Consider the following 21,867-nt stretch of genomic DNA (forward strand, 5'->3'; position numbering starts at 1 on the left):
AAAAAAAGGGCAGAGCAAGGATAGCAAATATTTTGTCATCACAGACACTGTTTTTATTTACGCATGGCCTTCATTTATGTACCTTATGCTTAATACTATAGTATTCCCAAAAGGAGTGGAGGAGGAAAACACGGTGTTCCCGAGCATTTTAAATCAATGGACTTGAAATCCTCCCCAGAAGCCTTAAAAAGAGAGTGATCAAGAGGGGAGGGCTGGAAAGACCTCCCCTGATGAAGGCTGGAGGTGCAAAACTGCAGAAACCATCCTCTGAAAACTGGATTCCCTCCTTTGAACAAGTCAGCATTTGTTTTTCTCCTTCACCTTAAAACACTGAATGGGAGCGGAGGGGAGGAATCCTCTTCCACCATCAGGGTTCCCAGCACTTCCTAAGTGAGGTCCACGGGATATGAAATTCCGTGATTTCCAACACCTCGTACCAGCAAACAGCTTAAGGACTGTATCTCTATTGACTGAGGGTACTTCAACACACTCTTACACAACTCAAAAATCAGATTCTGGCCTGAAAAAGGATTGACAGAGCATAAATTTAAACACCAGCCTACATGAAAACAAGAGATGCACTGCAACTGATATTCTTAGCTCTTTTCCTTTCAAAATAACAGTGGCAGGGCAATTGCAAGCGCATTTGTCATGCGCTTTTGTGTAGTGATTTTGTATCCAGGATAATCTACAGCTACCATTTCTTTTTTTTTTTTTTTCCTTTTTTTTTCTCTTCTGTGAGGTTTTTCCTAGGATAGAGTGGCTAAGTATGCAGCGCTATTACAAACTTATCAGGTGTGTAACATACTGAACTACTTCACAGTCATAATGACAATCCATAAAATAAACACAAAGGGAGATTTTTGCTTGCAGATGTAGTTGAAAAGAAACCTCTTTTTTTTTTTGCAGTTTCAGTCAAGTTGGATTATGTTCTCTACATTGTTACCCCTTCAAAAAAATCCAATTATAAAAATGACTTAATAAAAACATACTTTCATATTTGAACATAGTTTGTACATCAGTTTCTCAAAGACCATTCTAGAAAAGTCAACTTTTTCAACCTGATGTAAGAAGAAAGTCAAAAGTTATGGAAAATCAGAGTAACAAAACAGTATAGTAAAAATAAGAACATCTGTAGCATATAGTGATTAGTTGTAAACAATTAAAAGAAAGAAAAAAAACTCCCTACAAGGCATAAAATAGTTCAAGCTATATTGCTACTGTATTTTTCTAGCAGGTGCGTTTTCTATCACAGTCTTCATTTTTATTACTATATATTTTTAAATAACTTATAATAACAATAATAATAATAATAATAACGAGTTTGCCTGCCAGCAGCCAACTCAAAAACATAATGGAAAAAGAAAAAAAAATAGACACCATTACAGTGGTGGGGAGAAACTCTCCCCAGCAGCCTACTTGTTGTGTCCAGTCCTTTCCCTTCTTAGCAATCCTGATTCAGACAAAGTTCCTGGCTATATTCAGCTTATTAGGAATTGAAGTTCTTCAATTCAGACTTGGGTTTCAGTGAGAGGAATGGCGATTTTTTTTTTCCCTCTGCGACCTAGTATCAGCTCTGGAGTCCTAGCAGCATCAAGCTCCAGTATAAGGAACAGGGAAATATTCCATCCAGGTGTGAAATGATTCATAGGCAGCATTCAAGCTCTTCAAAGCCTTCTGTCAGCACCGTCTTCAGTCGATACTTCAACCGAGTGGGCTGTGATTTCATCTCAGCTGTCAGCTGTGAGAAGCTGCCTGCTTGTCCTGTTTATTGACTTGTTTCATCTCTGCTGACACGATATCTTGACTGATGCACAGTTCTCATTACTCTGAATGCCGCTTGGTGCACAGAAAGAAATAAACCAAGCCTTGCCCCTTAATAATCCACATAATGCAGCAACAGCAGAAGCAGCAGCCAGCTCATGTATCAGACTCTGCCCAGGAGCGTAGACCTGAAAAAGAGAAAAATAGGTAAGTAAAGACAATCGTTTGAATGCTGTACATCTTTTCAGATAGGTTCAGAGCACCCAGACAAGCATTCCGTGAAACTGAGGTTAGTGTTATCACAGTTTTGCAAGCCTGAAGTCTTCCTCTGTCCATCTTGCCTCTGCGTGTTAGCAGTGGCTGTATCTCGATGTGAGGAGCTCTCCCTTTCCCTCCCTTCCCCAAAAGAACTGGAATTAGTCAGATAGAATTGACTCTTCCTGGGATATCAGTATTTTGAAGCAGTGGAAGCACGTTTTGGCGGTAAAAATACAGACTATCCACATACCTATCTCTTTATCTCCATCCATGTGCCTGATCAGCTTTCTCTGCTGCCACAAATTCACATTTTTTGGATTTAATTGGCAAAGCAACAGCTGAGGCGCTGCCCTGCCTATTCATGTATTTTTCATAATTAGTAAAATGAAAGAGGTGACTGGGCTGTGTTCAGCCTGCAGTAGAAAAAAAGAGCCAAGAAAGGGATTTGCTTAAATTTGTTTTTGCCAGCTGGAACTCTGAATTATGTTACCTGCTTTCACAAACAGATTTGCCCTAGAGTTATCTTAGTGCAAAACTCGTGCTTGCCTGAAGAGACATGCCAGAAGGGACGCAATAGCTGAGGAAATGTCTGCCTGAAAACTCAAGTGCTCTGTAATCGTTGTGAGGAAAGAGAGACTTCTTTGAAGTTTAGAAAATGTTTTTCTGATACTGAATGACACAAGAAATTAATCTCCTACCCCCTGAGGGAGAGGAGGGCTGAGAGGGTTTAAGATAAAGAAGAACCGACTGTGCTCGTTTTTTCCAGGAGTCTAGTAACAGAGGGGAAATTCACACTGGGGCTGTGCCCCATCTGTTGAAGCATGTAGGCTGCCATTTGGTTTTAACTGTCTGATGCTAGCTCTGCATCCCATTCTCTTTATTTATTGATGTGAATAACCTTTGACACAAACCTCAGAGTCTTCCATCTGTCCTTTTCAATGTGATTCTCAGGACTTTCGCTCTCATAGGAAGCCAAGTAAAGTGCTGCAATCGAAAACAAATACAGTATGTTTAGGCCTGCTGGCATTTTAAAATTTGCTCTCCCTCTGAAGTAGGCTGGAGTTAAATGAAGCAGACCTACATTATCCATCCCTCAGGTTAGGGCTTCAGAACCCCATTCAGAAGTATAGCCCTGCTTATAATTACACCCAGACAATATTAACAAAGAGTGCGTGAGAACAAAGACTGCCCTAAGGGGGGAAAAAGAGCTAGTGAAAAGCTAAAAAGCCTGAGAGTGGAAGAAAACCTTCTCAAAGGAAAAAAAAAATGAGCCCAGGGCCATGGTTCTAGTGCTTTCTAAGCAAACAGCTAAGCCCCAGTCTTCTCTCTCAAGCAGCACCCTTTAGTGTAAAAAGCATCTTGGACGTTCATACACACATATATATATATATGTATATATATATATATACACAAACACTCATATATATGTACCTCAGATGGTATTTATGGTATCTACCCAGATATGGTATCTACATGCCCATAAGGGTTTTTCATTCCATTTCAGAAAAAAAGGACAAAGTCACTTTTCACAGACCACATGCCCAATGAGAAAAAGCTCCTATTCTCTCCCTTATTTGTAAAACAGAAGCATTTTGTAGTTTCCCAGACAGAAATATACCGAAACAAAGACTTTCTTTATAAAAGCAATAACTTAACAAGGATAGAGACTGAAAAATAGCAAGTGCTACCTGCCCCACAGGAAGTTTAGAGCTCCTTACCATCATCACTGAAGACTGGGACAGTGAGCAAGTACTGCAGGATCTTGCGATCCCTTTCGAATGGACACTCCACTTGCTTCCATGTCATAAATTCACTCACTTGTTTTGCCAGCTCCCAAAATTTCTGTCAGAATAGAATAAAAAATGAAATAAAGGTTATGTAGCAGACAGCCTTTTACCAGAACATTAAAAAGAAAAGGGGCAGGGAGGCAACAGAGAGGTCTAGGTTTCAACCCAAGGCTTGGATCTTCCACGGTTTTTAATCTAAAACTGAATGTGAACGACTGCAGAACTCTGCTTCTAACTTTTGTGTTTCTATTTCAAACTGGAATGACTTCACACTCCTCCACCCTTGTAAAATTGTCATTACTTCTGAATAGAAATAGCAAATCATCATCTATACTCAGTTTTCTTTCAAAGAGCTAATAACAGTACTATATCCCACTTCTAAAGTGATGATGCTTATTTTTATGTGCTTTGCACAGTGCAGTTTTTAATTCTCACTTCAAAAGTCTCTAGATGTTTAATGCTGACGTTTCTAAGTTCAGAAATTCTGTTTTAGTAGCTAATCTGAAACACTCAGCTTTCCTGATGGAAATTGATGCTAAAAATAAACATTCTCCTTGCCCTGATACCATTTCCAGATAAAATCTTTCAATTCAGCTTTGACATGCCTCACACACACTTAACTCTCTTGAAGAAAAGGATATTCCAGGTCATCACACAATGTAAACTGAGAAACAGGCTACAAAGGCTGATTAGAGCAAGCAAGAATTACAGTAATTTTGTCCAGGCATTTTAAAAAATGAAAATACCTGAAAACAAATCCTCATACTGTCAGGTAACTAGCAGGAAATCTGACCAGCGGAAGGGACGCACTGATGCTGTATCATACATTTCCTCAGAGATAATCTGGGACTTACATGGATGAAAATACTGTGCATATATTATGACCAAGATCAAACCCAAATTCAAGGAGAAGCCCCCAGATTTTGTTTTGGACATACAAACTGGTGTTTTGTATATAGAAAATATTATTTTTTATTTTCTTAATTAAGAAAATATCTGAATTGGAATGTTTAGATGAGTGTGAGCACTGTGAAGGAGTTCTAACTTCTTGCACTAAAAACTGTTAATGGTGAAACAATTTGTATAAACATCCCAGCTCACCAAACTCTATTTTCCTGGCTTTCTCCTAGCTCCTGTGGTAATAGGTACACTCAAATTACAGTCTAATTTTTCCCTCTCACAATCCAACACGGGCTCAGCCATGATCTGCCTTCAGTGTTCCCTTCGAGGAGGTGATGACGTGTAAAATGCCCCACTCACAGTGCCACAGTGATCTACTTACTTCAAAATTGATGTGGCCATTCGGAAGACGATTGGCACAGCCCTCATTGAGGAAGTAAATATCTTTGATCAAGAGGCTGAAGAAAGGGATCACGATCTAAGGAAAGAGCAAGATTTTTGTCAGTTTGGTACTATACCACAACGTAACGCTCTACAGAGAGAAATACAAGGAGGCCACACAGTACAACAAGCGACACAAAACACTGTGAAGGACTGAGACCTGTGTAAAACGTAATGTTTGTCTGTAAAGAAAGTCCTCCCTCACACGGTGAGCTAGTCCCTACAGCTTCGTTGTCAGCTTTGCCTCAAAGTGCTTCCATAACCCTGACCTCTTGGTACGTCACTCTTTCAGGGTCACCATTACAAGGTCTGTTATTACCACTGCTCATCAGTTATGGCCAGGAGGTCTGGTTACAACAGCAATCTGCCTCCTAACTTGTTTCATTTGTACGTGATGCCCCTGACATACTCTGGCTTTTCATCACGCTTCCTTGAGGATTCGGGAGTGCAAAATTTGGAGGTGGCTGCTTCTTGCTCAGGCTTTACTAACATCTCTGGAGCTGCTGATAGCTGAGCGAAGATTTTGTGGGGAGCTGCAGAAATCATGACCAAAGATAAAGCCTGAAGGCAAGAGCTGATGCTGTCCTGTCATCTGCCAGGCTCCTCCTGGAGCCCTTTCACTCCCTTCAAACTTTATTTGTTTCCACCCTTGCCTGAGCTGCATGTGCCTCCAGGGCTAGCAGACCAGAGCTGGAAGTTGAGGGAGCAGGAGCGTAACACATTGTAATCAGAGCAGGCAACGCAACTGTGTGAAGAGGCATCAACCTCCTTAAAGCAAGGGGAGCAATTGAACCAGAGAAGCATAAAATCTCCCGGCTTTACTAATTTCAGTAAGAGCTGAGTAAATAGATGATCACGGAAAATAGTTTTTGGAATGGTTATTCACACAAAAATGAAGACAGGAAAACATGGGATCAGTTCAGCGGAGATAGTTTTCGTCCAGCAAGCAGTGATGCTGCACTGTCTTCCCAAAAGTCTCTGTTCACCTCCACACATGCCCGGGTTCCTGCAGGGTATCTCCAAGAGCACCCATCTGCCTCCTGACAGGGATTTGTTTGCTGGATGAGCAGACATGGATGTTAAGGAACAGCATGGGAAGCCCAGGGCTAGCAGTCCAGTACGCTGAATGGCTTTTGAACTACAGCTCCCTGAGCTCATGTGAGAAACTGAACTCGGCTGACTCGGATGGAAGCAATTCCTGTATTTGTATTTCCTGTATTCTCCAAAGTATTTGTCTTTGGAGAATGCCGAAGTTCCAACATTTCTAAAGAGACTGTTTTTTTACTTTTCAGAGCTACACATCCTTTTTGCAACTGGGTTTTAAACAAACAAGAAACAGTGCATCGCTATTTCCATGAAATATTTTTCTGCATCATTTCAATATATAGAAATACTTTGGAGTTTTAAAAGTCACTTTTCTCTGAAAAGAATTCAGCATTCTACATCTAAACATCAGCAAACAGATCCTTGGGACTCAGAAAAACCCAGTATTTTACTTTCAGTGCGAAGCATCAGTATAAACAAGCAGACTGCATATAGATTAGCCTTGTCCTGCCTGGCAGTTTAATTTATTCTATAAGCACCAGAATCAGGTTTTTTAAACCTAGTATAAAGTGCAAATATTACAAGAAGTTGTTGAGCAGCTGTTTCTAAGTGGATTAAAACTAGCAAGCCATTTGGCTTCTCTCCACAAGAACTACAGTTAAGCTTCTGCATTAATGTGTAACTGAATCCAAATTACTTCTCAAAAGCCAGTTTCTTTTGATGGGGTAAATAAAGATACCCCCTCTGTTGATGCAAAATTTAAAGCTACAATTAGCAAGGGGAGTCTTTAACATGCTGTATTACATGGACATCTGACTCATCTCACCTTTTCCAGTAAGAAGCTTTTTCCCTTAGGAAATATTACAAGCTCATCTGGCAGAGGCTGTACAGGAAAGGAACTCTGCAGAACTGGAAAGTTCTGTCTACGTTGGTGCTTGTATTCCCTGTCTCATGGAATATATAGCACAAGAAGCATAAATGCCAATCTAGACACTCTACAAATGCCTGTGTTTGCCAAAAGCTGAACCCAGTATTAGAACTGGAGGAACCTTTACAGAATAATCCCCTCCCAGCAAGAAGGGGATTGCTCTTCTCCCCGTAGTTTAACTCTGTAGATATAAGCACAAATAAGGAATGATGCTTTCCTGCATTTTGCCATGCCTGGCATTAGCCTAGAATGAAAATGTACAGGCCTTGTTCTGCCACTAGTAACCTTAGACCTTGGCTGTTCCTCAAGACTCCTCTTGGTTCCAGCTTTGTTCACACCAGCTATTCTGGCCAACTGCTCCACGCCAGCAGAGTGACTATTGCAGAGCATAAGAAACTAGGGAAGCTGGTGACACTGCCAGGAGGTCCTGTCTTTCCCACCACACAGGCCCCAAGACTAGGTGAGAATTACATTCTGCTCTTCTCTTTAAGCCCCTTCATTTTAAATGGTCAGTGTCCAATAAATTGCTGCCCTTTTTACAGTCTTTTTTTTGCCACAGAGAATCTCACAAAAAATCAATCCTGAAAGATGGAGGAAAAGGAAATTAAAAAGCACCAGCAGTTCTGTGTGCATGTTGAGGCTTAACTTTCTGAATGGATTTTAAAGCTTTTCCACCAAAACCTTTTTTTTTTTTTAAAGAAACAAAGCACTTAAAAAGTGAGAGATGCCCACTGTCCTTTGAAGCCATTCCTTCAATATTTAGTATATGCTCTGAGACGCTTATGAAGATTTTTCTTCCTTATCCTGCCTATATTAACAAGAACCTGCCCTTTTGCTAATTCCACAAGCAAATATCATCATCCATAAAATAAACACACAGAACCAGAAATACTCACAAATAACTTTCAGCCCCTGAAGAACTGAACCGCTTCCCCAAATTAGCCACCTCTGAACTTTCATCACCCACAGTGAGGCCAGCTGATCTCTCCTTTGAGCACAAAAACTCTAAAATGTACTCTCCCCAGTGCCTTCTTCCTCATTTTTCAATGGAGTTAATACTGTGAATGGAGGTGCTGAAGGGAAGGAAGTCACTTGGGAGCTTTATGCAGGGCACACACTCAAAAATCATGTGAATGTGTGACGACAGTCATGAACTCTCCTGAACATAATGGCAAGTTACAGAAATAGCATAAACTAAAATAATTTGTTAGCTGTCCTACCAGTGCTCCTCAGCTCCTGCTTACATGTAGCAATTACAAGGATGATAAATTCCTCTAGTGACCTCCTTTCAATCCTTGGGTTTTCCATTTGTATGGTGGACAAGGAGGTCAAATGCTTTTGGTTTGGGAGTAGAGTTCTCTGTCAACTGAACGGAGGCAATGTATCATATTTAAATCATCAAAGCAGTCACTTAATGTTTGCAGCTTTTGGTCAGTACCAAGCTGGACTGGATTTTAACTGGCAACCTAGCTTCCCGAAATATTCTATTTACTTGCTTACTATTTTACAACTAATAGCTAGAGATTCTGAATAAAGATGGATTCAATTTTGAGGTTCATGATGATCACTATTATTTAAAGGCTCCTACTTATAATTCCTGAGAACCATAAATGAGACAAATCTTTTCCTGCAGCTTAACAAGTACATTTCATTTCTGCCCATGCCAAGTGATTTTTAAACGTACCTTCTCTCTGTTGCTGTGAGCTGTCAAGGACCTCTGAGCAGCTCCACGCAGAGCAGTTCGGTAATTATAAAAATTACTAGAAGGGTCCATCTGATGCTGCAGGCAAGAAGAACAGAAATAATGTCACTGCTCACCAGTGTCACTACTCACCCACGGCACGTTTTTAAAAACAAAGAGAAACTTTGCTTAAAAGAATGTTCACTCAGCACAACCAAGAACGCAATACAAGCCCAGGCAGAAAAGCAAAGGCTGCCTTAATGGACTTTCTTTTTAATCTCCCAACCAAAAATGGGGAAAATAATCTGAAAGCCAAAACTCTGAACTCAGATGTACAAAGGACCTTATCAATAGTATTCTGCCCCTCCTGCATATGTGGATTTCTCAGAACTGATTCAGCTGCAGCAACAGGCTAAAATTAAATAGCTAAAACTGTTAGTGCCTTCCCCATCCTTCTCCCTTAGTGCCCCAACACAGACTGCTGCAGCCCCTGGCTAAGATGACTGAATGGCTCAAGAAGTCAGCCCTTAACCAGCAAAATTCAGCCTGCAGAGTAAGTTTGAATTAAATGGGGCTGTAATTGAAAGAGCTGCTCCCAGAGCTTTGCAGCCAACCCCAACGCAAAACCAGCTTGGCCCCATCCAAGCCTGGGGGCAGAAATTGCAAGGTGGCTGCAGCTCTCCAGGGCATAAACAGCAGAGTGGATCTCTATATTGCTCATAAATAGCCATTTGAAACAGGATAATTAACTTGTTGGTAAAGAAGCCGTAAGGCAAATCACAAATTCATAGGGTGCTGCACCTTCATCATCTTTGACAAAGATCTGAACTACCTGAAAGTCACTGTCAATCAATTAATTCAAGACAAATTTCTCTGAACAAAGCAGCCGATGTAGAGCTTAATGGAATTCTCAAAACCAAAACTACATTAGGTCAATCCACACCATCTATCTCAACTACATCTACCTTTCAAGTGGTTACTTACAGGGTTTTTTAAAAATTGTTCTTCCATTAAAAATAACAATTCGTTCAATTTTCTTCTTCTAAATCAGCAAAGCATAAGTTTGCTGAAAGATTCTCACGACAACTTCTGAAATTTTCAGTAGGCACAGACACATACTAAACAAAACATATCTCAGGGAAGCCAAACTTGTACTTTAGGACCAAAAGCGACGCAAAGCGACGCACTGCTGACAGCCCTATGTCCAATACTGGCCAAACTTACCTCAAGGATATCAAATTTGGCTGTCTTCACTTTTGCCCAAGTTTTCTTTAATCGAGAGACAGGGCTCATGTTCATGCCAGCTTGATTTAAGAGAGAGAAATTGTTTGAAGATTTAAACATATTTATGATAAGTAAGGCTTGTAAGCATTTCTAAAGGAGTTACTAAAAATAACAAAATGGAGCTACTCGGAAGGCAGACTTTTCAGTTGCTTGAAATTCCGCTTTTAAAAGGAAAATTTGAAAGCATAAAAATCAGCATTTCTTACAGAATGAAAGCTCTAAAAAAGCACTATAACATGATTTCATGTGGTTTTAATAAGCATGAACCATATGTAAGAAGACCAAAACGATTCATCTCAATACCTACAGATTTAACTGAAGGCTAAACTTGGCCATGAAACTTTAATACAAAAAAAGGAATATCTTCTTACTGAAATAGGAAAGTTAGATATAAAAAATAGTGTAGATATTTTAATCCACTTCATCATGCAGTAGAAATAATGGAATACATCAGTTCTCTGTTATCTGAAATGTTTTTATTCCAACTTAGGATTAAAGTTTATTTTTAAAATTGGGGATTTAGATTTCTGAACAGTTGCAATAAAAGCTTACTTCTTACTGTAACTTAAACTACAACAGAAAATCTTTTTTTACATATGTAATACTAAAAAAGACAGTAATTATCCACCATTTCTTCTCCCAGCTTCACACTGCTGAATATGCTAAGCAGGAAAACGACTTCCACAGAAAGCACTGCTCTTCCTTTACTCAGATGCAGTCAGAGACAAAAATTCTCAGGCCATATACTTACAAATAATAGCCATTAAGGAGTTAAAGTTGCCAATGTTGAAACATTCCCGGGCTACGTCAGTGAAATATTCTATCACTCGGGCTCTGTGCTTCTTCTTCACAGGCTGCAAGAGATGCCATTGAAACGTTGCTTCAACTGTTCAAATTCTTCTCCATATTATCCTATCCCTACGCTGTGATTTACAAATAGATCAAACCATATAATTGTGTTTGAAAGCCCGCAGGACAGAAAAGACCAACTAGACAATGAGGCAAGTAAAGGCCAAGAAGGAGAGGTTAAGATGCTTTGCAAAGACGGATACAAGGAAAGGAAGGGAAGAAAAAGCAGTCAGCACAGAAGGAAAAGATGTCTCCACTCACAACAGGCAAGGGGGGATGAGGAAGGGGCAGATGCATCCCCACGTGGGTGGGCCATGCAGCACACTATGGCCCCTGCATCACAAATATGACACGCAAAACGGGCAACATGTTTGCTCTTCAGTCCTGTGCTCATAACATATCCACACAGAAGAGCTCCAGGCTCAGAGAACGAAAACGCAAAGGGCTCAGGGAAGGGGACAACGAAGCTAAGGAGGTTCCACAGTTTTGCCACCGGCACAAAGCAAAATGTTTTAGCAAAAAAAGTGCTTGCTCACCATACAGATTTCTGTTGCAACCAAGTAGCTGAGCCTGTTAAACCATTCTACATAGGCTTCCAGGTTACGGGTCTTCTTTCGATCTCCGTAGCAGCTCTGCAGGCAGAGGAAAAATTGCAGCTCTCACTGTAATCTTCAGTTTTGCCCTGAGAGATCCTTGGCCTCCTACCTTGCTATCCCCAGTTAACTGTTAACCCAGTTGGGTTACCTCAACTACCCAAAGTGTCAAAAGGTGAGAAGGAGAGCAACAGTGACAGCTCGGGCACGCACCACCTCTTCCAGAGGTGCCAGCTCCATATTCCAGCTGCAAGTCCTGCCAGGATGCTTTGAGGAACAGGGATAGACTTATGCAAATAATCAAAGCTAAATACCTGCTTAAGTGCTTCCTTGCATACGAGCATTGCTTTAATCCCAACTCCTATCCTGCCTGGGTGTTAGTGATAACTTCACACCCTCTGCAAAAATACAACCAAGTCCATCCCTTGGGCACCTTAAATTCAGTTGTTTGTACTCAATTAAAATACCGCATCCTAACTTCTGCAGATCAGATCAATAGTTTTGATTTGCTGCTCCTTTTGCTGCCCTATTTTTTAGTGCCTTGCAGTGATTCCTATACTACATCTGCCTGAAAAAAGGCAGGCAGAAGTTTCAGTGGTGTCTACCTATAAAACCATTCTGAGACTCTGACTGAGCTACAAATTAGAACTGTGACTCATTCTGTTCTGTCCTGTTTCCCAGTTTTAGGGAGATAGTAATTCCAATGTTAACTGTCTGATTTTGGCACAGTTAATTTACAGCATGAGTTATCTTGAACACAACACTCCAAGAGATAACAGCTCCAACATAGAGTGTTAAAAACAATGAGTCTTCTCCCTTCATCTCATGTGGATTTGGAGCTCACTGCCCATTTTTTGTAACATATGCTCTATGTGCAAATTTCCCCTCTTGTAAGTTTGCTGCAAAAAAGGTCTGTTTCCTAAAAGGAAGAATACATATTGAAAATGAGTGATGCAAAAGCCAAAGCTTAACTAGATTTTTGAGGCTATAGGCCATATAGATGGCCAGGAAGAATCATTCCCAGGATTAGGTTATGCAGTAGTTTAAACCAGAAGAAATATGAGATGCCTTAAACTGAATGGATTTGATGCCACTGCAAGGCCAGAATGCGTGCTAAGCTTTGGAGCTCCTGGAGTTCTCCTCCAGTAAGAAAGAGCATCACAAGAAAAAAAAAAAAAAAGAATTTTTAAGAGGAATAGGAACATTAGAACATCTCACTTCCAAGCCCATTTCTACTGGTCCTCAGTTGTTGCTGGAATTTCCTGCTCACTGATCCCCTTATCTTCAGCATCCAAGTGCTATATTTCAGAACCGCACCAGCTCCACCCCGATTACCTTGTCGTTATCCAAAGGATCCTTTTGTACAAAGGCCTGGACAAATTCTTCTGGCCCAATGTAATTCAGTCGCTCCTGAAGAAAGCACACAAGCAAGCAAGTCACATTCAATGTTACTCTTCATTTCCAGAGGAGAGGCAGGAAGAAATTGTAGCTGAAAGCTAAAAACTTACCAGCTCTATGTGCGTCAGCTGCTGAGCTAATGTGTAGGGATCATTGCAGACTGTGATTATGTCCCTCTGCACGGACTGGGGCTTGGTCTTTAGCACTGTGAGTCGATCTGTGGCCGTGGCACTGATTTTTGCAAGTACTTCCTCATACTGGCTGACAGTGGCAAGTTTCCGAATCAGGTTCTGGAGGAGCTGCTGTACATTCTTCCGATACATCTGTCATGACATGGAGCAGTCAGAAAACACTCCCAAAACACAAGAGGATTGCATTAAAGTCTGAATGACCCCAAAATAGACTGATGCTGAAACCTCTTTGTTGTCAATGCTCAACAATATGAGTTACACATAGCGTAAGATATGAAGATGAGATGCACTTTATGTATGTGAGTTTGTAGCATTGTCATTTAACGAAAGTGAGAGGAATCCAAATGAGCGTTTAAATACTGATTGTATCAGGGATTCAGTCGTGTCCTGGTTAGCCCAAGTTATAAAAAGTAAACACTTCATTTCATACAGTAACTATATCTGGAGTACTGTGGGACTTAAGTACATCTGAAATGAAAATACTCTGTCTCCTACTGCTTAAGACAGCAAGAAAGAGCAACACATGGTTATTCAGTGGTGAAAATGGATCTTACTTCTCTCAGGAGTCAGTCAAAACTAGTTTCGCTTGCCTGCTGAATTAAATCTTACAGTATATCTGTCTACTAGCTCCTTCATCCATGCAGCAACCTGAGCTGTAAAAACAAGATCAATTTATCACTCCTAGACCTTCCATCTGCTATTCTCTATTTTAAATTTAACAGGCACTGTGAGTATGCCCCTCTATTTCTGTACCACACCTAGACACTCTTGTAAAAAAAAAAAATCCTAAGGACTAGAGAGCAGAGAGAGGGAGTAGAGAGAGTCGCAGGACCCTTTTCAGCTGACGGTCACCTCTCTGTGTCTGTCCTCCATGGACAGGGACTGTGAGCCATTGCCACCTGCTAGATGCTGGGCAGCATATTTTAAATGAGTTTCCACAGTCAATCCATTCCACATGATTCAGCAGACAAAAACAAAAAAAAAGAAAAATGAAAAAGATCTTTCAACTGTGTTTGGGTGCATTTGGGATCATGACGCAGAGCATGGCTTTGGTGTGACTCCATATATACTTATCACCTGTTTTGCAGAAGAGACTGGCAAATATTTAGAGGGAACTAATCAGAAGATGGGAGGCAATGGACAACACAAAAAGATTCAGAAAACATACCCTGAGACACACGTCAGTAAGTGATAAAAGGAACCAGAACCATCTAGAAATATCTCATGACAATGACCTCTGGGGAAACAGGAAGAAAGACACATAAGGAATGGAATGAAGTTGAGAGATAGAGGGAAAAAAAAAGACCCAAGGCTCAAAGACTGCGTTTTTGATGGGCTGATCTGCTAAGGTGATGAACAGTCTTTACTCGACGCTGACAGCTCTGAATAGTGTGGAGCAAAAGCATTCTGAATGTGCAGTAAGAAGCTGTAAATAATAGGGCCGTGGTGAACATGAACAGGGAAGTCTGTGTTTTTGTATCCTTCAAGGCAATGACTCACACAAATAAATCCAAGCAATCTGCAGCAAAACAAGGTCAAGGAAGTTGCCATTTGCTGCCCCAGCAATTCACCAGTCAGTAACAGGAGTAATTTTACTGTGGCACCTTGCTTTCTCTTTGGTTGCCTAAAAGAAACTCCAAAGTCACCTCGAGGTCTAGCTAAGAACGATCTCTAATTCCCTGTCAGAGTGAGACGGTTCCATCCACCTCATTGCCTAGCAGTTTGTCCATCCTTTCTCCTCAACAGATGACAGATTCACTGTGCAGATTTGCTGAACGGCCAGAAACTCTTTCCTGGTTGTCATTTCACCCTGCTTTTACTTCCATCAACCCAACCTTCCCCAGCTGAAACACTTTATTTGTTCCTCGTTTTTTCTTCTTGTTTGTGCAAGTGGCACAATTTTTCAAGTGGGTATGAGTCCTCAATCTCAATTCCTCCTCAATTCCTCAATTCCTCCACCAACTGAACTTTAGTTCCTTATCTTCCTATTCAAACAGAGCAGCTCTGTGGGAGCACTGCAGGGAAAGCTGCCTCCTGGCTCCCCCAAGGCAAAGACCAACCTTGGTCTGCAAAGGAAAGCCCACAGTCAAGAGCTCCCTGTAGCTCTCATTCAGCAATTCCAAGTCTGACCATTAAATGTGGTATCATTTTGGTTTGTATCCCATGCCACAGCTCACTCCCTTCTCCCCTCTTCTTTTGTTCCTTTCCCTTTTCAGAAGACAGAAATGTATTTCAGCTTCCAAATTTAATTTAGGTTTGTTCTTTTCCACCCTTGTTTATAGCTTCTTAAGGGCTTTCCAGGCCCCTGGCAGCAACTCTTAACTCCTCCCAGCGAAGCTCACCTACCAAAGCTTGTTAACATGCTGGTTGCTGCCTCATCCACATTATTATTCAAAAGCTTATACAAGGAACACCAAGCCCTCAGCGAACATTATGCCATTTAGCAATTGCTCTTTGTGTTTATAGTTCTTCCAAATGACACTCCAGTATCTTTTGTAATTTTCCTATGCTAGTTAGACATCATCTATCTGTTTGTTGAACCCTTCTGATTGTCTCTTCACCATGTGAATATAAGCCCTGGTGTTTGGTTGAATTCTTTCTCAAGTCAGGCAACAGTTAAGCATCAGAATATCCCAAAAGAGCTCCATGAAACATTATTTCTATCTGAGAAGTGGGACTTAGTAAGATTAAGTAATTCTTTATGTGCACCCTTTAAAGGAAGGAGCACAACTGCCATTCTCTGAACCCATCATGCATGCTTTAAGCTCAAGAAAATTTGGTCTGGTCCACTTTTTCCTATATTTTCTCAGACCCGCTATGACTCTTCCATAGACTGCACAGATCAGAGGCCTGATTCTAACAAATGTTGCTCATGCAAATCAAAGCAGTTATCAACATAGACATGAATTTCTGAGAAATGCAGTGGTTTCCACCTTCATATCTAGCTTCTTCTTAACAAAAAACACTAAAAATGGAAAACATAACCATCTACAAAGTGATTTTCATCTGCACAATCAATATGAAATTATTTTATGGGGTTAGGGATAAGATAAATCCAGTGCTTTCAAAAGGATCTGTTTATGCTGCACGTGTTTTTCCTAAGCCAGACAGAACTTTTTGCTCTAAGCACCTTCTTAGTAAATTAGCTTAACCACCCACAGCCCTTCCACACTATTACCAACAAGAAACCAAAGCATTAAAGTAATAACTTTATATCCAACAACGCTGTGCACAGACAACTGACCTCGTCGCCACTGGCTATTCGTTGTGCCAATTCCTTTAAATTCCTCATCATTCTTTCATCTCGGAAATCGTAAGGAAAAGTCTCTGTCCATTCGGTCAAAAGCTGTAGGATTTTGGGTGCAATTTTTCGTGTCCGGTTCTACTTGAAAAATAGTAAGGAGGAACGTTACGTGGAACAGCAATACAGTGTGTATTAAACCCAAAAGAAATGCAATTCCTACCTAGTAGGATACTGTGGAGCATAAGGATATGAAGCTCAGTTAAATATTCAATCCTAATTTAATTCTGCACCACATTCTCGGTCACTGAAGCCAATGAAAAGATTGTCATTGGCTTAACTGAGCTAGAAATTGGGCCCCAGGTAATTTGACAATTTTGGATTTATATCCGTGTTTTGCCCTTTGTTATCCAGAGGGATATATGCAAGACATCCCAGTATTTCCATAACCTGTGGCTAACTACCAGCTATGAAAGTGATAAGCTTCAGTTCTCCCAAGGTATTCTCACCACATCACACAGTGAGAAATCAGTAGAATTAGTCAGGTTTCCAGTCTGTCTGCTATTGCTGAGGACTGTCTTGAGCAGCAACCTTTTGCTCTAGGCAGAGCAGAGACATTTGAGCGGGAGAGGAGGAGTCCTTCACGCTGCAAGGTCCTACCTTGTCCAGGCCAGGTTCGCTTAGTCTCTGCTGCTCGGTGCACAGATGGCAAACCCTGGCCATCAGCTCGTACGGATGCATGAAGAGCCGTGAACTGAGGAGGAAGGTGAAGATATACGTCCTCTGCACACAAGCACAACACAGAGAAAGGAATGAATCACTGCCAGCTTCATCTTCTCTCAAAATACATTTCAGACATATCGGTTCCTGAAACTTCACAGTCCACAGAACACGTGTGTTTATTTGGCTGTGCAAAGTGCTAATACCATAGCAATAAGCTTTTAATTGTAACTTGTCAGAGCTCCAGAATGGGTATTATACATTCGTGCTCCAGCCGAGTTATGCAAGATTAAACCAAAACAAGGCAGGGCAGGTTTAGTTCTCCTTTTGTACACACTGTTCCAACAAGCTCAGTACCTGAAATTACTCAGAATACCATTTCAGCTCATCGTGCCTCGCTCTGTAGTAAACCTTTTTGCAAGGGCAATTACCAGGTTATGTAACTCCTTCTAGCCCAACAGTGGAATCTAATTCACGCTGCAAGCCCAAGCTACTCATAATATAGATTGACAATATAGACTCCTGTCTGCTTCTACATGTCTGGTTCAAGTAAACAGGCCTCAGAAGACAAAAGGAAAAAAGTTGCCCCAGTGCCAGTTTGCCAGGTCACTGAACTCTCCTGATTTTATCACGTTCCCCATCTTTTCTGTGCTGATTCGGCCTGACTTCAGGAGACCACACACTATGATCTCGTACTTTGTACAAGCAGCCCCAAACGCTGCTCATCTCTCACAGTATTGACCGTCTCCCAAAGGGAAGGGGAGGGAAATACAGTTTAATTTTAGAGATTAGCACTTAGTAACTCATTCTGGAAGTACAAGAGGAAGGTCCTTAAACGGATTCTTTCCCCCCACGAATTAGGATTTTAACTCATTGTGAGATGACTACTCAAAATACCCACAAAAAAAGACTACAACATGACAGTTCTAGTGACTTGAAATAAATAACCTGCTTGACCAAAGAGCATTTAAGCAATATTCATTTTTTAATTTTTTCCAAAACCATGGTGCCAATTCAACATTTGAGTTGCTAGCTGCAAGATGCATGTCAACCTGAGGAAACGTAACTGGGAGGAAATGTTTTAAAACCCAATTATCTTGAAACTAAATATACCCACCAAGTCATGCTGGTCATCCTTTCTCCTCAGCCTGTCTCCTGAAGCCTTGTCTTTCTTATCTGATTTTTCATGGTCAGTGGTGCAACCATCAACCTAAGCCACACTAGGTACTTACTTCAAAAGTGAATCACCAAGATTGTATGCTTAACAGCAGCACTAACAAGGAATTAAGACTTCTAAAGTCACTTGAGTGCTGCAAACTCACATGGAACACAACAGTTTCTATTGGATCACTGCTGGTCAGGCACTTGGAGCCCTTTTCTAGCAATCAGATGTGTCACACACTGTTTTAGCTGCACATCTGATAGTTTGCAAGGTCTAGAGACTTACATCAGGGTAGTAATCCACATTGGGTACTAAGTGCTGGATCAGAGCTTCCAGAGACCCTGACAGCAGGTTGTTGTCGTGGTAATTGAGTCCTCCACAGTTGTCCTCTTTTGACTGATAGACGTTCCTGTTGTATCCACTGCTGTCAAACATCGCTGTGAAGGGAGGTGTCTGTGGCATCCTTTCCTGAGGAAACACACACGAGAGAGAGACAGGAACATTATCCAAAGGCATAACACATGAGGCATTCCAAACTCAGATCTGGTATCACAGCACCACGCTAGGAAAATCAGCCTCACGCCCACATCATCATTCAACCTGTGCAGGTTTCTCGGGGAAGGCCACCAATCTGTTGCGACTACTGCGCCCTTCGTCTGCATCTTGGCGCTTTTTGTTAAATTACAGGTAAGGGATGGAAGTTAAGAGTGAGAAGGAGTGTGCAAGGATCTTGGCAGAGATTTTGGAACTCAAATCCATAGCATGTATTGATGAGTCTGGGCAAAGTCCTGACAGCATCTACATGAGAGCGAGAATGCGATGCGGAGGCATTTTCAAGTTTCTATGGGGCACACGCAGACCTAATCAAATGTAGAGGGATAGAAGGTAAAATAAAACCATAAAGAGGTCATATATGGTGACAGGAGAGCCATTTAACTGCAGTCAAAGACACCATGGTTACATCACCTGTGGGTTTTCCCAATAACACTGGAACAGGACTGACCCAAGCCAAAACTTCCCACCTAAGAGCATCTGTCTTCCCTGATTCTCTGCAGCTCCCCAGAAACCTGGGATGTCAGCGTACAGCTGATTACCAGCACTGTAAGGAGAACTGGACCTCTGCTAAACCCTCCCTCTGTTTTGGGAGAGAAGGTGAAAAATCCAGCCCTGTGTTTTCCAGCCTCAGATGAGCTTAGAATTAGAGAGGGAAAAAAAAAAACCACCCTACTCATCAACCAGTATCTCAGGGCCTGTGGAATAAGAATGCTTTATCAAGAGAAATCTGATGTGCATTCACCCAAATTAGCAAGTAGGTGGAGAGGGGGCAACGACCACCCAAGAGCTCTTTGGGAGATGCAGGATGTGCAAAGGCCGAAAGATAATGTCTCTGCTTGCCTGGAAGGCGAGTTCTGCCCTTCTTCCCTCTCCTCTGCCTTCTGGTTGCTCCAGGTCTTGGCAGTTTGTTAAAGAAATCAGGGGCTATAGCCTTTTCTGATTGCCGGGCTTCTGTCTGCTTTTAACCACAAGCACGTGCTTTTATTTCTTTACTTATATCTCCACTACCAGAGTTACTCCAACCATGGGTACCAACGACGCAGCCGCATTCAGGGAGCCGCAAGTTCCATCGGCAGGGAATGGCACCCCGTTCCCACTGCCCTCCACAACTAGGAGCTAAGGGAGATCACATTCTGAAGACAAGTTTCACAGGTTGCTATGCTTGGCTTGGCAGAGTGTGTGCATGTGCCTGAGAAAAAGCTTTAATGCCTCTGAGCCATCATTGTAAGTGCAGATGCTGTTGCTTTTCTCCCCATTGTATCCAACCCTATTTGCAAAAAGGCTCTTTAAAGCCAGTCCTTGGTGAACACCGGTCTGTGAAGGCGCCCGATTCTGAGAACAACTAGTAATGTGACAGCCTGGAGATACGGAGCATGCGGCCATCTGTGTGCTCTGCAGCTCCAAACAAAGCACTTTTCACCAGGATCCCAGTAGCGACTAGAAGCTATTAAGTTATTAGCTGGATTCCTGGGGACCTAAAGCACTTCATACACAGCCAAAGACTCTCTGCTTCTGGCAGTATGTCTGAATAATGGAGGCATTCAAACCAGCACAAGACTAAAGGATTCAGAAAGTAAACAATAAGAGAAAGCTAAACTCCACTGCAAAGATGGAGAAGGACAGTGAACAGAGCCTCCCAGGCTGCATGACCTGCACTAATCTGCTTTTTGAGATGCCAGAAGATATTTGCATCAAAATGGGAAAGAGTGAGGAGTCTCCATGTCTGAAAAGTCACATTAGTCACTTTGTGCAGCTGTTCAACCAGGGATTCAACTCCTTCCAGCCCAATGAATTGCAAGGGGAGATGAATCAAATGCACACACGTGCCACGGAGTATGTGCACAATGTGCAGGACTGAATGAAAACAGGTTCTAGCAGAAGAGATGCTGGGCAGGTGAGACACAGTGAGCGCTGCACAATGATAAAGCCTCCCACCAGAGAAAGAAAAAATCTTTCAGACTCTTCACAAGGCTAGCAAAGTTCAGAAGCAAAGTATTAATAAGGAGCTGGCAGGGCACTTCTGCAATATTTCCTGGGCTTTCATATGGCGTAAAGGTCACCATGCTTTAATTGCAAGACAGACTTGAACAATTCCAAAATGTTTTTACCAAAATTCAGAAGTCATTTCAGCTGCTGTAAGGAAAGTTTCTTCAGCTGAAAGGTGAATAATAGTGGATACTTGGCAAATAGCACTGGCACTCACCTAACATTTGTAGCCCTGGGGCCTTCAAGGTAATACTCCACAAGGAAGGTGAAAAAGACTAGTTTGGTCCTGCAGAACCACTTGATACCACGTCTGGCACTGTAAAAAAAAAAAAAAAAAAAAAAAAAGAGTTGATTTGAAACCAGAAATTCCAGAAATTCTCATTACTAACTCGCAAAGGGAATGAGATCTCTTGAAAGTCTTGCAGCCCATTAGCTCTCAGCACAGCAAACTACCTCCACAACTGCTCATATCAGTTTTTGAACCAGAACTAAATGTAAGACATCTGAATCGAGGAGGGAAAAAAAAAACATGAGATTAATCACAAATACACTGATAACAACACAATAAAACCCCCAAACTCGGATCCTGAAAAGGATATACAGGTTCACTTGTTGGCTGCGCGCTGATGGCAATCCCTTGGCAGCGATGGTTGGGTTTAAGAGAAGCTCTACACGCTGCACGTGCAGCCACGGGAATTTCACTCACAAGGAAAGGGGACACGGAACACGTTGCCCATGCGATGAAAAGGGATGGTGTCAAAGTGTGAGGGAAATAAACACAGCACAATCAACACATGTGCTTTTCCAGCAGAGCTCCTCCATCACCTTGGCCTTGACTCTGTTGCTGTGTTTCATAAGGAAAGGCAGATAAAAAGCAGCATCACTTTATTCTAACTAGCACAGGAGTTAAATACACAACACCAAGCTCTGCCTTCAAAATAACTCCAGGGGAGCTGAAATGCTGGTCATGAAGCAGGATCTGGTCCACAAAGGCTAGAGCAGAGGTGTGTGGGGCCCTAAAACTAGTGCTAAACTGCAGCGATACAACATTCTCCAAAGCAGGGAAAAAGGAGACACAAAAAATG

General features: G+C 41.7%; 1 protein-coding gene across 2 annotated transcripts; it reads right to left on the minus strand.

Moving 5' to 3' along the window:
• Positions 1-1,174: 1,174 nt before the first annotated feature.
• On the minus strand, positions 1,175-21,120 carry RASGEF1B (RasGEF domain family member 1B). Of its 2 annotated transcripts, XM_010215152.2 has the most exons (14): positions 21,000-21,120; positions 18,527-18,709; positions 17,020-17,142; positions 16,363-16,500; positions 13,038-13,250; positions 12,865-12,939; positions 11,473-11,568; positions 10,839-10,941; positions 10,028-10,107; positions 8,807-8,902; positions 5,092-5,187; positions 3,741-3,864; positions 2,934-3,006; positions 1,175-1,952 (listed from the first exon to the last, which is right to left on the minus strand). In XM_010215152.2, the coding sequence occupies exons 2-14, from the start codon at positions 18,701-18,703 to the stop codon at positions 1,928-1,930; spliced, it is 1,419 nt and encodes a 472-aa protein (XP_010213454.1). In that variant the 5' UTR covers positions 18,704-18,709; positions 21,000-21,120; the 3' UTR covers positions 1,175-1,927. The 2 variants fall into 2 exon arrangements, with proteins under 2 accessions (XP_010213454.1, XP_088387742.1); XM_088531616.1 differs by lacking the exon at positions 2,934-3,006.
• Positions 21,121-21,867: the final 747 nt, after the last annotated feature.

Source organism: Tinamus guttatus, unplaced genomic scaffold (assembly GCF_059628265.1).
Source record: "Tinamus guttatus ecotype Peru unplaced genomic scaffold, ASM5962826v1 Tinamus_guttatus_pri_ptg000423l, whole genome shotgun sequence".
Lineage (NCBI taxonomy): Eukaryota > Metazoa > Chordata > Aves > Tinamiformes > Tinamidae > Tinamus > Tinamus guttatus.